The sequence below is a fragment of the Amblyraja radiata genome, chromosome 4 (genome assembly GCF_010909765.2).
Source record: "Amblyraja radiata isolate CabotCenter1 chromosome 4, sAmbRad1.1.pri, whole genome shotgun sequence".
Taxonomy (NCBI): Eukaryota; Metazoa; Chordata; class Chondrichthyes; order Rajiformes; family Rajidae; genus Amblyraja; species Amblyraja radiata.
In genome coordinates this window covers 87,405,817-87,422,540 of record NC_045959.1, presented here as the reverse complement: position 1 = coordinate 87,422,540, position 16,724 = coordinate 87,405,817, and the positions used below count along the sequence as shown (strand labels likewise).

At 41.8% G+C, this 16,724-nt stretch overlaps 1 protein-coding gene across 1 annotated transcript in view; it reads left to right on the top strand.

Moving 5' to 3' along the window:
• tsnare1 (t-SNARE domain containing 1) overlaps positions 1-16,724 on the top strand; it is an 807,948-nt gene that overhangs the window by 539,354 nt on the left and 251,870 nt on the right. Inside the window, exons 5-6 of the mRNA XM_033019937.1 lie at positions 6,060-6,150; positions 9,414-9,488. Coding sequence (XP_032875828.1) covers positions 6,060-6,150; positions 9,414-9,488 — 166 coding nt within the window. The remainder of the gene's footprint in view (positions 1-6,059; positions 6,151-9,413; positions 9,489-16,724) is intronic.

Sequence of the window (16,724 nt, the reverse complement as noted above, 5' to 3'; positions counted from 1 at the left end):
TGATAGTAGAGGTTGAGTGACGAGACAGAGGGTATTGTTTGATTGTTGGAAAGAAGCAGGGTTGAAAAAAGATAGACAGATCACGCCAGGTAGGGGAGAGAGATGGGTAAGTTTGGCGACAGTGGAAGACTGAAGGATGCAGACAAAAAAAGGGTCAGGTGGAGACAAGTGAGGGAAGGAGAAAGTGAATTAGTGAGGGCAGCTGGAAGGTGATTATAAAGAACGTGGCACGGTGACACAGCGGTAGAGTTGCTGCCTTACAGCGCCAGAGACCCGGGTTCAATCCTGACTATGGGTGCTGTCTGCACGGAGTTTGTATGTTTTACCCGTAACCATGTGGGTTTATTCCAGGTGCTCCGATTTCCTCTCAAAACGTGCAGGTTTGTAAGTTAATTGGTTTTGATAAAAATTGTAAATTGTCTCTAGTATGTAGAGTGGTGAGACTGGGGATACTGCTGGTGTACATGGATCGCTGGTCGGCACAGAGTCGGTGGGCCGAAGCGCTTGTTTCTGGGGTGTATCTATAAACTAAACTAAAGTAAATAAACGCTACCAGTGCTGGAATCTGAAAGGGTCTTGACCCGAAGTGTCACCTATTCCTTTTCTTCAGAGATGTTGTCTGACCCACTGTTACTCCAGCTTTTTGCATCTTTCTTAAGTAAAGAAGGTGATCTGCTCAAAGAGTGATTGGGTGTAGTTAGAGTAGGCAAACATACTTCCGATATCCTGACTTGTCTAACTGTATCAGTCATCCATTTGAGATACTGGCTCAGTTTGTTTTTTCCCCCCTTTTTTCATTTGTTTTCCACTACCGGGAATAGCACCCTGCTCTGCATTTCCCTGTTCCTGCATGTCTGAAGACGGCTCCTAACCCAAACCGTGACCTATCAATGTTCTTCAGAGATGCTGCCTGACCTACTGAGTTATTACAGCACTTTCTCTCTTCTTATATACACCAGTATTTACAGTTCCTTGCTTCTTCTTCCTACTGTGCCCTCCATAATATTTGGGACAAAGACCCATCATTTATTTATTTGCCTCTGTACTCCACAATTTGAGATTTGTAATAGAAAAAAATCACATGTGGTTAAAGCGCACATTGTCAGATTTTATTAAAGGCCATTTTTGTACACTTTTATTTCACCATGTTTGGGACACAGGTGTTTGTAATTGCTTAGGTGTGTTTAGTTGCCTCCTTAATGTAGGTACAAGAGAGCTCTCTGCATCTAGCCTTTCCATCACCTTTGGAAATGTGTATTGCTGTTTATCAACATGAGGAACAAAGTTGTGCCACTGAAAGTCAAAGAAGCCATTATGAGACTGAGAAACAAGAATAAAGCTGTTAGTGACATCAGCCAAACCTTAGGCTTGCCAAAATCAACTGTTTGGAACATAATTAAGAAGGAAGAGAGCACTGATGAGATTACTAATCGCAAAGGGACTGGCAGGCTAAGGAAGACCTCCACAGCTGATGACAGCAGAATTCTCTCTATAATAAAGTAAAATCCCAAACACCTGTCCAACAGATCAGAAACACTCTTCAGGAGTCAGGTGTGGATTTGTCAATGACCACTGTCTGCAGACGACTTCAGGAACAGAAATACAGAGGCTACACTGCAAGATGCAAACCACTGGTTAGTCGCATAAATCGGATGGCCAAGTTACAGTTTGCCAAGAAGTACTTAGAATAGCAACCAGAGTTCTCGAAAAAGTTCTTGTGGACAGATGAGCCCACAAGAACTCATCTGTCCACAAGAAGATTAACATATCTGTGTGATGGCAAGAGCAAAGTATGGGGGAGAGAATGAACTGCTCAAGATCCAAATCATTTCACCTCATTTGTAAAACACGGTGGTGGGGGTGTTATGGCCTGAGCATGTATGGCTGCTGAAGGTACTGGCTCACTTATCTTCATTGGTGATACAACTGCTGATGGCACAATGAATTCTGAAGTGTATGGACACATCCTATCTAAAGTGGCAGATTATTATATCATTCAAGGGATTACTCCCTCTAGCCTCTAGGAGAAGACATGGGGTAAGGAGACAGTGTCGTTTTATGCACGGGAGCTCTTTACGAGACATTCAAAGTCGTCGAAAAGTAAATCTTCCCAAGCACAGTCTCTTGATTAATAGTTTCTTTATTGTCGAAGTAAAACAGTAAGATATTCATCCAAACTCCTTCTTGTTAGGTACATCTTAGTGTAACTCGTAGTCAAACTGGTCAAAATCCAGCATGTTAGAAATCTTCTCTCCATGTTAGAAAGCTCTGAATGGTCGAAAGATATGCCTTCCCACCATGCTTCCTACGAACTAACTAAAAAACTACACTTCTGCGCAAGAATCCCAGCAGCAAATATGCCTCCGACAACGTAATAAATCCCACCCACATAATTCCAGGCAGACAAAATTTAAAGGCAAATGCCATAATTTACGACAGACAAAATTAAACCAAATGGCCACTACATTCAGGCCCCTAATTGTTCTGAGTATATAACAAGGCAATTACTAATAGACATCAAAAAAGTAGCTATGAAACAATTCTTTCATCTTCATCTTCTAGAAACATAGAAAATAGGTGCAGGAGTAGGCCATTCGGCCCTTCGAGCCTGATTCAATATGATCATGGCTGATCATCCAACTCAGTATCCTGTACCTGCTTTCTCTCCATACCCCCTGATCCCTTTAGCCACAAGGGCCACATCTAACTCCCTCTTAAACATAGCCAATGAACTGGCCACAACTACATTAGTGGCAGAGAATTCCAGAGATTCACCACTCTCTGTGTAAAAAATGTTTTTCTCATCTCAGTCCTAAAAGATATCCCCTTTATCCTTAAACTGTGACCCCTTGTTCTGGACTTCCCCAACATCGGGAACAATCTTCCTGCATCTAGCCTGTCCAACCCCTTAAGAATTTTGTAAATTTCTATAAGATCCCCCCTCAATCTTCTAAATTTTAGCGAGTACAAGCCAAGCCTATCCAGTCTTTCTTCATATCCACAGAGGAGGGGGGGGGGGGAGGAGGGGGGGGGTGGAGAAAGAGGAGGGGGGGGGAGAAGAGGGGGGGGGGAGAAGAGGGGGGGGGGAAGAGGAGGGGGGGGAGAAGAGGGGGGGAAGAGGAGGGGGGGGGAGAAGAGGGGGGGAAGAGGAGGGGGGGGAGAGGAGGGGGGGGAGAAGAGGGGGGGAAGAGGAGGGGGGGAGAGGAGGGGGGGGAGAGGAGGGGGGGAGAGGAGGGGGGGAAGAGGAGGGGGGGAAGAGGAGGGGGGGAAGAGGAGGGGGGGAAGAGGAGGGGGGGAAGAGGAGGGGGGGGGGAGGAGGGGGGGAGAGGAGGGGGGGGGGAGAGGAGGGGGGGGAGAGGAGAGAGGAGGGGGGGAGAGAGGAGGGGGGGGGAGAGAGGAGGGGGGGAGAGAGGAGGGGGGGAGAGAGGAGGGGGGGGAGAGGAGGAGGGGGGGGAGGGAGAGGAGGGGGGGAGGGAGAGGAGGGGCGGGAAGAGGAGGGAGGGGGGGGGTGGTGAGAAAGGGGGAGGGAGAGGGGGAGGAAGCCCCCTGGCCGTGCCGGCATGCGTCGTCAGAGACCCGGTCAAAGGGTCCGGGTCAGTGAGGCGCCCCAGATCAGGAGCTGTTCACGGGTCACCCTTGCGGGGGGAGGGGGCGGAGAGACCGCTACGCACTGAACCTGGCTGACTCTGCCGCCAACTGGCTCCACCCCCACCCCCTCGCTCCACCCCCACCCCCTCGCTCCACCCCCACTGCTCTCTACCACCCCACATAACTTACCTTTGCAACACAGGAGCAGTGGCATGGTGGTGCAGCGGTAGTGTCGGTGTGTCGCAGCGACAGTGACCCGGGTTCCATCCTGACTACGGGTGCTGTCTGTACAGAGTTTGAACCTGCGTGGGTTTTCTTCGGGTGCTCTGGTTTTCTCCCACACTCTACGTTTGCAGATTAATTGTATTTGTCCCGAGTGTGTGTTGGATAGTGCTATTGCGTACGAGCATCACTTTGATGGGCCAAAGGGCCTGTTTCACCATTGTATCTCTAAAGCTGCACTACCACAGAACCCGCTAAATAGCCCACCGCACGGAACGTGTTAAGAGCCTGCTGTGGGCGGGCCGGATGTGGCGTCGGGCCATCGTTTGGAGACCCCTGCTTTAGCAGTATGTTTGGAATCATTGTCTTGCTGCAGAATGAACCGCCGGCCAATGAGTTTTAAGGCATTTGCTTGAACTTGAGCAGATAGGATGTGTCTATGCTCTTCAGAATTCATTATTCTATTACCATCAGCAGTTGTATCATCAATGAAGATGAGTGAGTCATTACTTTCAGCAGCCATACATGTCCAGGCCATAACACCACCACCACCATGTTTCTCAGATGAGGTGTTATCCTTCGGATCTTGGGCAGTTCCTTCTCTCCTCCATATTTTGCTCTTGCCATCACTCTGATATAAGTTAATCTTCGAATCTGTCCACAAAATCTTTTTCCAGAAATGTGGTTGCTCTTTTAAGTACATCTTGGCAAACTGTAACCTGGCCATCCTATATTTGTGGCTAAACAGAGGTTTGCATCTTGCAGTGTAGCCTCTGTATTTCTGTTCATGAAATGTTCTGCGGACAGTGGTCATTGACAAATCCACACTTGACTTCTGAAGAGTGTTTCTGATTTGTCGGACAGGTGTTTGGGTTATTTTCTTTATTATAGAGAGAACTCTTCTGTCATCAGTTGTGGAGGTCTTCCTTGGCCTGCCAGTCCCTTTGCAATTAGTAAGCTCACCAGTGTTGTCTTTCTTCTTAATGATGTTCCAAACAGTTGATTTTGGTAAGCCTAAGGTTTGGCTAATGTCTCTAACAGTTTTATTCTTGTTTCTCAGTCTCATAATGGGTTGTTTGACTTTCATTGGCACAACTTTGATCCTCATGTTGATAAACAGCAATAAAAGTTTCCAAAGGTGATGGAAAGACTGGAGGAAAGGCTCAGTGCTGAGAGCTCTCATATCTATATTAAGGAGGTAATTAAACACACCTGAGCAATTAGAAACACCTGTGAAGCCATGTGTCACAAACATTATGGTGCTCTGAAATGGACAGGGACTATGTATAAACACAGCTGTAATTTCTACATGGTGAAAGCAAAATGTATAAAAGTATCCTTTAATAAAATCTGACAATGTGCACTTTAACCATGTTATTTTTTTAAATTTCAAATCTCAAATTGTGGAGTACAGAGGCAAATAAATAAATGATGGGTCTTTGTCCCAAATATTTTGGAGGGCACCGTACATTGTATCAGTGGAAAATACATCTCATTTGTTGGGGAATCTCAAGCCGTGAGTTGTTGTTATAATTCATTCATATTTGGATAGGAAAACACCCCTTAAACCAGTAAGGAGGTCTCTTGTTAATTGGGATGAGATAATTTTGCACAAAAGTAAATTCAGAATGGACCAACTGAATCCTGAGAAACAAAAAAACTCACATTTTCCCTCAATGTTTATTCATAAAGGGAGATAATGTGGGAAGAAATATTCAATGGTGGAGAAAAGAAACCAATGGTTGTTTTTGCTCTTCAAATCACTAAACCGTTTTTCTGCAAAGGAATTAGGTTCCTTACAATTTAGTATTGCCCTGGTGACTTAAGCTGTCATGCATCCCTGTTCAAAAATGAACAAAGATAACATTCGTATGTGCGAGACAGTTCAAAGCTTTATTTGTTTTTTTGAAAAGCATTTTACTGTTTAAACACATATTTATGATGTTGAGTAATCCTGCTCTGTTTCCTGGTGTGGCAAATCGAGTTTTTTTTGCACAAAACCAGAATCATTCAAACAGTTTGACGAATTATTGCAGCTAAAACAAAATTCAAATGGCTTAAATATCATCTTTACATCATAAATTAGTAAGGACACATTGACATTTTCCAATAATATAAGATTATTTCCACTGTAATCTCTGATGATTACATTCTAATCGTTGTTCCTTCCACAGTTATTTCAGCTGTTTTAATTCAAACATAGTCTTTATTTTATTTATTGTTTCTTCCTCCTTTCTGTTTTGCCAAAGGCACACAACTCAGCAGGAGACGAATAAAACCATCAGCTCCTCGACAAAGTATATCAAGCAGCTTTCGGAAATAGTTCGTGGATCATCCAGGGTAAGAGCCAGCTGAAATGTAAGAATAACTTCAGATATTATGCAAATGAAACCAGAAACCAAAATATAATTGCCAGAAAATTAAAACCAGCAAGATTTGCAGACAGAATATAATTGCTTTTCGCCTTGGCTGTTATCCATTTTTAACTAATGCAGTCATTGCATTTTTGCATCCTGAATTATTAATCAATTTTAAATGCAAGTTTTATTAATCCATCAATATTGAAACCCCATTTAATATGTAAATCCCACTTCTTTTTTGAGGCAGGTTTGCCAGAGTTCTTGAGCAGTAATTTTTAAATGCTTTAAAGGTGACAATTTTTATCTAAGCTTCCTCATCTGTTGCACTTGTGAGTGAACTGAGTATCGGATTCATGGAAAGGAGCACAGAATTGTGGCTTTCGATTGACAAGGCTATCAACACATGAGGAATATTTGACATTTAGCCAATGTAATGTGGACCCTCCTCTTGATTATAAATGGTCGCTGAACAAAATCTGCTAAATGGATGTCAGAATAATGGAATGCAACTTGAGAAAAATGAAATCTGACCATTGCATTGGCCTGAGGTGGCTGGAAACTTTTGACAAAGTAATGATGCATTAGCAGGCCACATCATTATCAATATCACATAGGTTCAGGAAATGTAGAGCATGAATGATGCAATAGACTGGTAGACTGTTGTTTCTGAAATTTGTTAGAATACTTATCACCTTCCAGCCCTTTCCCTCCCCCACCTTTCCCCTGGTAATATAAGGACTTGTCCACATTGATAACATTCAACTGTCATTGCTTGATCAATGGTGATTTGCCTGTTTGCTGGACATGCTTTGCCATTAATCAGCCTCCTTAGATAATAGACAATAGGAGCAGGAGTAGGCCATTCGGCCCTTCAAGCCTGCACCGCCATTCAATGCGATTATGGCTGATCATCTGCAATCAGTACCCCGTTCCTGCCTTCCCCCATATCCCCTGACTCCGCTATCTTTAAGATCTCTATATAACTCTCTCTTGAAAGCATCCAGAGAACCGGCCTCCACCGCCTTCTGAGGCAGAGAATTCCACAGACTCACAACTCTCTGTGTGAAAAAGTTTTTCATTATCTCCGTTCTAAATGGCTTACCCCTTATTCTTAAACTGTTTTCGCATTGAATGGCGGTGCAGGCTTGAAGGGCCGAATGGCCTACTCCTGCTCCTATTGTCTATTATCTAAGGAGGCTGATTAATGGCAAAGCAGTGCCTTCAAAAGGAAAATTGAATAGACATGAAGGAGTACTGAGGGCAATAGGAAAAAAAGACAGAGGAATTGGACTGATGGCATTTGTCTATTTGGAACCAGCAATTGACAAGATGAAGCATATCATGTCCTCCTGTTTTGTAATCATTTAATAATTCTCTAATCTTGCAATGTTTGTAACTTTTTCAGAGACAGATGTTTTCATGTGAGAGTTAAAACCTTCAGTTAATAATACTGAATGATAAACTTGTCATTTCCGTAACATGGCTTTAAATTCCCAATGGTTATAGTGTCACAGAGAAAAAGAGAATGGAAACATGCCCTATGGCAGACATTCCATCGCCCATTTATATGAATCTTGCACTATTCCCGATTTATTCTCCCCAGATTCCTATCAACTCCCTCCTGATTCTACCTATCATCCACACATGCGTGGTAATTTACACTGGCCAATTAATCTATGGGACGTGGGAGGAAACCAGAGCACCAGGGGGAAACCTAGGCACCACTGAGAGAACATGCAAACTCCACACAGACAGCACCCGGAGTCAGGAATGAACTTTGAACCCTGGCATGCTAATGCAGAGGTTCAATGAGCTGCGTCACCGTGCTGCTCCGTGATCTCTTTAAGGGATGGAAAATTACTCTCCAATGACACTATACACAAGTAGACTATTATCTGAATGGTGGCCAATTAGGAAAAGGGGAGATGCAACGAGACCTGGGGGTCATGGTACACCAGTCATTGAAAGCAGGCATGCAGGTGCAGCAGGCAGTGAAGAAAGTGAATGGTATGTTAGCATTCATAGCAAAAGGATTTGAGTATAGGAGCAGGGAGGTTCTACTGCAGTTGTACAGGGTCTTGGTGAGACCACACCTGGAGTATTGCGTACAGTTTTGGTCTCCTCATCTGAGGAAAGACATTCTTGCCATAGAGGGAGTACAGAGAAGGTTCACCAGACTGATTCCTGGGATGTCAGCACTGTCATATGAAGAAAGACTGGATAGACTCGGCTTGTACTCGCTAGAATTTAGAAGATTGAGGGGGGATCTTATAGAAACGTACAAAATTCTTAAGGGGTTGGACAGGCTAGATGCAGGAAGATTGTTCCAGATGTTGGGGAAGTCCAGAACAAGGGGTCACAGTTAAAGGATAAGGGGGAAAATCTTTTAGGACCGAGATGAGAAAAACATTTTTCACACAGAGAGTGGTGAATCTCTGGAATTCTCTGCCACAGAAGGTAGTTGAGGCCAGTTCATTGGCTATATTTAAGAGGGAGTTAGATGTGGCCCTTGTGGCTAAAGGGATCAGTGGGTATGGAGAGAAGGCAGGTACAGGATACTGAGTTGAATGATCAGCATGATCATATTGAATGGCTCGAAGGGCCGAATGGCCTACTCCTGCACCTATTTTCTATGTTCTATGTTTCTATGACACCCTTGCTATTCACTTAATGCAAATGGTGTCCCCATTAACAACATGATTTTGGCCAAGGTTAAATAGTTTTGATGCTAACAATTTACTATCAATCTATCAGCATCTAATAGCTTATGTAGTATCTTTCGCTCTGAGAATAGGACAGCACCCAAGCATTAACACATTACCACTTATAGATATTAACCCCCAATGTTACCTGCTTTATTTTAATTAATTTCAGATTTTTACCTATTACAATTTATCTTTATACCTCTTACACACTGATGAATGAGCACAACTTGTTTTAAACTTGTTTTGCTTGATGAAGATATTGCCTGCCACACTTTGCCCTGCTCTTCCCCTGTTCCAGCTTTCTTTACACCCCCCTCCCCCCCCCCCCCCATACACACACAATCAGTCTGACGAAGGGTCCCAATCTGAAACATCACCTATCCATGTTCTCCATGGATGTAGCCTGACCAGCCGAGTTACTCCAGCAATCTGTATCTATTTTTGTGAACCATCATCTGCAGTTCCTTGTTTCTATATCTTGATATGTTGTAATTAGGGGGAAGGAAATTTTTAACAGGGTTTTTTGGTTTTTTTGCAGCGGGAATGGTTGCAATTGGACAGGCTCAAAAACCAGCTGTCGGACTCTATTCAGCGCTATGGAGCTTTGCAGAAGGTAAAGATTTAAATGCCTATAATGTCTTTTGATTGCTTACTGTCATTATGGACTCGTCATTTGTACCACTTTTTCTGTAGTTTTGCTGATTTGTGTCCTCTGTGCATAACCACGTGCTCTGGAAGAGTTTCACTACAATGAACCTGCAATCATTTTGATGCAGTTGGTCATGATTAGTTTCAGCAAACGGTATCGATCATTCAAAGCAGTGGCCCAGTGGCAATGAGCAGCACTCTGCATGCTGCCGTAAGACCTCATGAATCTTCCAATCCCTGCAATTTCATTCTACTCCTGGACAAAAGAAAATGGTTATTTCTATGTCGTTGCCTCCCTCTTTAGCAACTAATCACTGACAAAAATTCTTGTTTTTTTTAAAAAGCCAAAAAATTGCTAAAAATAACAATAACTGTAGAAAGACAGGAAGGTGATTAAATAGTCATCTACAGTGAATTCAGAAAGTATTCAGACCCCTTCACTTTTTCCACATTTAGTTACGTTACAGCCTTATTTTAAAATGGATTAAATTCTTTTTTTTTCCATCAATCTACACACATATCAATCATACCCCAGCATGAAAAAGAGAAAACAGGTGTTTAGAAATTTTTGCAAAGTAATTAAAAAGAAATTACTGAAATATCACATTTACATAAGTATTTAGACCCTTTGCTATGACACACAAAATTCAGCTTAAGTTCATCCTGTTTCCATTGATTATCCTTAAGATGTTTCTACAACTTGATTGGACATGATTTGGAAAGGCACACACCTGTCTATATAAGGCCTCACAGTTGACAGTGCACGTCAGAGCAAAAACCAAGCCATGAAGATGAAGGAATTGTCCGTAGACCTCCGAGAATGGATTGTGTTGAGACACATACCTGGGGAAGAGTATAAAGCAATGTCTGCAGCATTGCAGCCCCCGAAGAGCACACTGGCCAAACTGAGCAATCGGGGGAGAATGGTCTTGGTCAGGGAGGTGACCAAGAACCCGATGGTCACTCTGACAGTGCTCCAGAGTTCTTCTGTGAGATGGGAGAACTTTCCTGAAGATAACTATAGCTGCAGCACTCCACCAATCAGGCCTTTATGGTAGAGTGGCCAGATGACAGCCACTCCTCAGTGAAAACCACATGGCAACCCACTTGGTGTTTACCAAAAGGCATGAGAAACAAGATTCTCTGTTCTGATGAAACCAAGATTGAACTCTTTGGCCTGAATATCAAGCGTCACGTCTGGAAGAAGCCAGGCACCGCTCATCACCTGGCTAATACCATACCTACGGTGAAGCATGGTGGAGGTAGCATCATGCTGTGGGGATGTTTTTCAGTGGCAGGAACTGGTGCACTAGTCAGGATTGAGGGAAAGATGAACGGAGCAAAGTACAGAGAGATCCTTGATGAAAACCTGCTCTAGAGCGTTCTGGACCTCAGACTGAGTACATTAAGTACACAGCCAAGATAATGCAGGAGTGGCTTCATGACAAGTCTGTGAATGTCCTTGAGTGGCCCAGCCAGAGCCCGGACTCGAACCTGATCAAACATCTCTGGAGGGACCTGAAAATAGCTGTGCATCGACGCTCTCCATCCAACCTGACAGAGCTTGAGAGGATCAGCAGAGAAGAATGGGAGAAATTACCGAAATACACGTGTACCAAGTTTGTAGCGTCATACCCAAGAAGACTTGAGGCTGTAATCACTGCCAAAGGTGCCTCAACAAAGTACTGAGTAAAGGGTCTGAATACTGAATGTGATATTTCAGTTATTTATTTTTAATGACTGCAAACATTTCTAAACACCTGTTTTTACTTTTTTTAATTATGGGATATTGTGTGTAGATAGATGATTAAAAAATAATAATTTAATCCATATTTGAATAAGGCTGTAACATAACAAAATGTGGGAAAAGTTAAGTGGTCTGAATACTTTCTGAATGCATTGTATGCACTTCATGAATTCAGTAAGAGTATGAAAGTGTCTTTGTGAATCTGTCTTTGTTTCAGGTTCTGCACCTTCCCATATGTTCTATTGTATCTACAACATCCTAAAGTCATTTTAATGAGTTTGGTTAGTTCCCAGTTACGATTTATTTAAAGTTGCGAAAGTGCTTGAGAGGGAGATGGAGAGATGCTGTCACTTTCAGGGAGATTTGAATTAAGGATCATAAATGTATGATTGCCACTAACGAATCTGAGCATTTCCATGAATAACCACTTTACTTGCAGAGTTATTAGAGTGTGGAACATGCTAACTCAGTAATAAACCAATAGTAATAACTAATAATTAACCAATCCGAATGTGTCAGGGAAATAGCAGAGACACATGTAAAACAAAGTTAAATAAACACATGGCAAAGGAAGGAATTAAAGAATATGTTGGTAAGGTGAGATGTTTTGGAGCTATTAAGTCTCATAGATATAATGAACAATGGCATGTTGGGTAGACTTGCACGTTTGTATGCTGCTGCTAATATGGTCAAAATATTCTTCTGAGCCTCAAGACGTGCATTAAAGCAGCATGTTTCTTGGACTCTGTGTCAATTTTGTGTGAGTTTCAACATGTGAGCATTATATTCTACCTCACATGAAGTGCAAAATTTCGAACAATCCAGTCATATGAATATATCCACATACACCCACACAGGGGCCTTTCAAAATTAACCCAAGGCAGTTGTGTAGGCTCAATTATTGAGTTTATTCAAGACAAAGATCAATAAATTTGTTTTTGGATTTTAATGGAATCAAAGAAAATGGGCTTTGGGGAGGGAAGTGGCACTGAGGTACAAGATCAGACATGACTTCAGTGATTGGTGAAGATGATCAGCCTATTCATGATTCTGTTTCTTATATGTGCATGCTTCCTTTTTGACAATACAGCATCATTTAGTATTAAGGTCTCCAATCTCTCGTTTTGTCTGAGTGCTGATAAATAGGACCTGGCACACTTCAGAGTGTAGTCCTGTGAAGAAAGGTATATGTGATTTCTTGTAAACAATTCCAATGCAGGGAACTTGTATTAGACAATAGGTGCAGGAGTAGGCCATACGGCCCTTCAAGCCAGCACCGCCATTCAATGTGATCATGACTGATCATCCACAATCAGTACCCCGTTCCTGCCTTCTCCCCATATCCCCTGACTCCGCTATCTTTAAGAGCCCTATCTAGCTCACTCTTCAAGGTTTCCAGAGAACCGGCCTCCACAGACAGAATTCTGAGACAGAATTCCACAGACTCACAACTCTCTGTGTGAAAAAGTGTTTCCTCATCTCCGTTCTAAATGGCTTAACCCTTATTCTTAAACTGTGACCCCTGGTTCTGGACTCCCACAACATCGGGAACATGTTTCCTGCCTCTAGTGTGTCCAAACCCTTAATAATCTTATGTTTCAATAAGATGCCCTCTCATCCTTCTAAATTCCAGACTATACAAGCCCAGGCACTCCATTCTCTCAGCATATGACAGTCCTGCCATCCCGGGAATTAACCTTGTGAACCTATGCTGCACTCCTTCAATAGCAAGAATGTCCTTCCTCAAATTTGGAGACCACAACTGCACACAATACTCCAGCTGTGGTCTCACTAGAGCCCTGTACACCTGCAGAAGGACCTATTTGCTCTTATACTCAACTCCTCTTGTTATAAAGGCCAACATGCCATTGGCTTTCTTCACTGGCTGTTGTACCTGCACGCTTACTTTCATTGACTGATGAACAATGACCTGTTGTACTTCCCCTTTTCCCAACTTGACACCATTTCGATAATAAACTTCCATCCTGTTTTTGCTACCAAAGTGGATAACCTCACATTTATCCACTTTAAACTTCATCTGCCATGTAACTACCCACTCTCCCAACCTGTCCAAGTCAACCTACATTCTCATAGCATCCTCCTCACAGTTCAAACTGCCAACCAGCTTTGTGTCATCTGCAAATTTGCTAATGTTACTTGTAATCCCTTCATCTAAATCATTGATGTATATTGTAAATAGCTGCTGTCCCAGCACCGAGCCTTGCGGTACCCCACTAATCACTACCTGCCATTCTGAAAGGGTCCCGTTAATCACTCCTCTTTGTTTCCTGTCTGCCAACCAATTTTCAATCAATGTCGGCACTCTACCCCCAATACCATGTGGCCTAATTTTGCACACTAATTTCCTATGTGGGACCTTATCAATGCTTTCTGAAAGTCCAGGTACACTACATACACTGGCTCTCCCTTGTCCATTTTCCGAGTTACATCTTCAAAAAATTCCAGAAGATTAGTCAAGCATAAGTAACAATTACTATCATTTCAACAACTACAACTGAAATATAATTTGAAAAATAACCAATATTTTAAATATCTTCAAATTTGTGATTATTTGAAAAAATACACAAAAGACTATCATAATATGCCTTCCGACTTACTGGATGAAGCAATGAAGACAAAGGCGGAATCAGCTAACTTAATATCGTACTTATATAATATCATTTTAAACATAGAAATACCCACAACAGATGGAATTAGAAGAGACTGGGAACAAGAATTAGCTATAAAAATTTCAAAAGAGAGCTGGGATAAACATTTACTACAGGTGCATAAATGCTCGATCAATGTACGACATACGCTTATCCAATTCAAAACATTACATAGACTATACTATTCAAAAACTAAATTAAATAAAATCTTTCCTAATGTTTCACCAATCTGTGATAAATGTCTGTGTCAAGAAGCTACCATAGCGCACTCTTTTGTTTTTTGTACAAAAATCCAAAAATTCTGGCATGGAATATTTGATATTTTTTCAAAATTAATTAAAATAAAACTGGTACCAAAACCAGAATGGATCATTTTTGGGATATCGGAAGGTATCCCTGAATTAAACGTGTATCAGAAGAATTTACTCAATTACGGGCTAATAATGGGAAAAAAGCTCATACTTAAATTCTGGAAAAATGCGCCCACACCAACAATAAAAATGTGGATATCAAATATGTTTGAAACATTACATCTGGAAGAGATGAGATTCCTCTTAGCAGATAAAGCAAACCAATTCCAAAAGACGTGGTCTACGTTTATGGACCTATTACAAGCATGAGGTGCAATAGTAATTTAAAAATAAATAAATAAATAAATAAATGGTATCAGGACCTGGCATTGGGAGATAAAACAACAAAAACAGACTTGGTTGGTAGTCTTTCTGCGGAGTTTAATGTTATAATAGAGCGATTGTCCTTACTTTCTTTTTCTTTCTTTTCTAGGGTCTACTTTCTTACTTTACTTCCTTCTCTAACTTCTTTTCTAAGGGGCTTTCTTTTCCCAACACTCTTCTGCACTTCACAACTCTTGCGCACCTTCTTTACTTTCCTTACTTCTATCTTTTTCTTAAAGCTTTAAAAAAAAAAAAAAATGAAGCGGTACAAAAAATGTATTAAGATATATGTGTTGTGTGTTATTGTAATTTACCGTACTTCTAATAAAAAAAAAAAAAAAAAAAAAAAAAAATTCCAGAAGATTAGTCAAGCATGATTTCCCCTTTGTAAATCCATGCTGACTCGGACCGATCCTGTTACTTCTATCCAAATGTGCGCTATCTCATCTTTTATAATTGACTCCAGCATCTTCCCCACCACCGATGTCAGACTAACTGGTCTATAATTCCCCGTTTCACTCTCCCCGCCTTTCTTAAAAAGTGGGATAACATTAGCTACCCTCCAATCCACAGGAACTGATCCTGAGTCTATAGAACATTGGAAAATGATCACCAATGCATCCACGATTTCTAGAGCCACTTCCTTAAGTACCCTGGGATGCAGACCACCAGGCCCTGGGGATTTATCAGTCTTCAGTCCCATCAGTCTACCCAACACCATTTCCTGCCTAATGTGGATTTCCTTCAGTTCCTCCGTCACCCCAGATCCTCGGGCTAGTACATCAGGAAGATTGTTTGTGTCCTCCTTAGTGAAGATGGATCCAAAGTACCTGTTCAACTCATCTGCCATTTTCTTGTTCCCCATAATAAATTCACCCTTTTCAGTCTTCAAGGGTCCAACTTTGTTCTTAACTAATGTTTTCCTCTTCACTTACCTAAAGAAGCTTTTACTATCCTCCTTTATATTCTTGGCTTGCTTACCTTCGTATCTCAGCTTTTCTCCCTGCATTACCTTTTTAGTTATCTTCTGTTGCTCTTTAAACGTTACCCAATCCTCTGGCTTCCTGCGCACCTTTGCTATGGTGTACTTCTTCTCTTTTATTTTTAGATTGTCCTTGACTTCCCTTGTCATCCACGGTCGCCCCTTACTCCCCTTGGATTCTTTCTTCCTCTTTGGAATGAACTGATCCTGCACCTTCTGTATTATTCCCAGAAATACCTGCCATTGTTTTGTCATCCCTGCACGGGTATCTTTCCAGTCAACTTTGGCCAGCTCCTCCCTCATGGCTCCATAGTGCCCTTTGTTCAACTGTAATACTGACACCTCCGATTTACCCTTTTCTCTCTCAAATTTTAGATTAAAACTTATCATATACCTCCTAATGGCTCCTTAACCTCAAGTTCTCTTATCAAATCCAGTTCATTGCACAACACTAAATCCAGAATTGCCTTCTCCCTGGTAGGCTCCGTTTTGACACATAAAGTAACAGAGTTCAAACTGTGGCTATGTTTTGCATTAACCATTCAATTTGGAACATAAAACAGTACCATGTAGGAACAGGCCCTTTGGCCCAAAATGTCCATGCCTAACATTTCCCGGCACAGTTTAGACCCTCCAGTCTAATATCAATGCCTTGGCATGAGACAAAGTATCCATTTCTTGTCTATGTCATTGCATATTACCTGTATTATCAATTTATTGTCTGCAGTGCTGACCAATGTGTCTTAATCAAGTATATTGCACTCTCCTGTAATTGGTTCATGTGTTGAATCTTTCATTGTCCTTAATTTATCTCTTAACTGCAACGCATGGAATCATTAGTAATTCACACATTAGGACAAATACAATAGAGTCTTTGATCACCTTTTTTTTTCAAATGCAGTAACTCCTGTTCATTTAGAACAATAAAGAATAATGAATATTGTATCTAGTAATTAAGTGCCTCACCACGTCCGATCAAAATTTGTCAAAATATGCAGACCATACCAGTTCCGATCTCAATCAGTGGCATCGCAGTGTTTATTGATTCTTCCAACCCCTTTCCACTATGCTGCACCATTCCTACTATGCTACAGAGTATAAGTTATATTAGAAACTTGCTTTTGGAAGC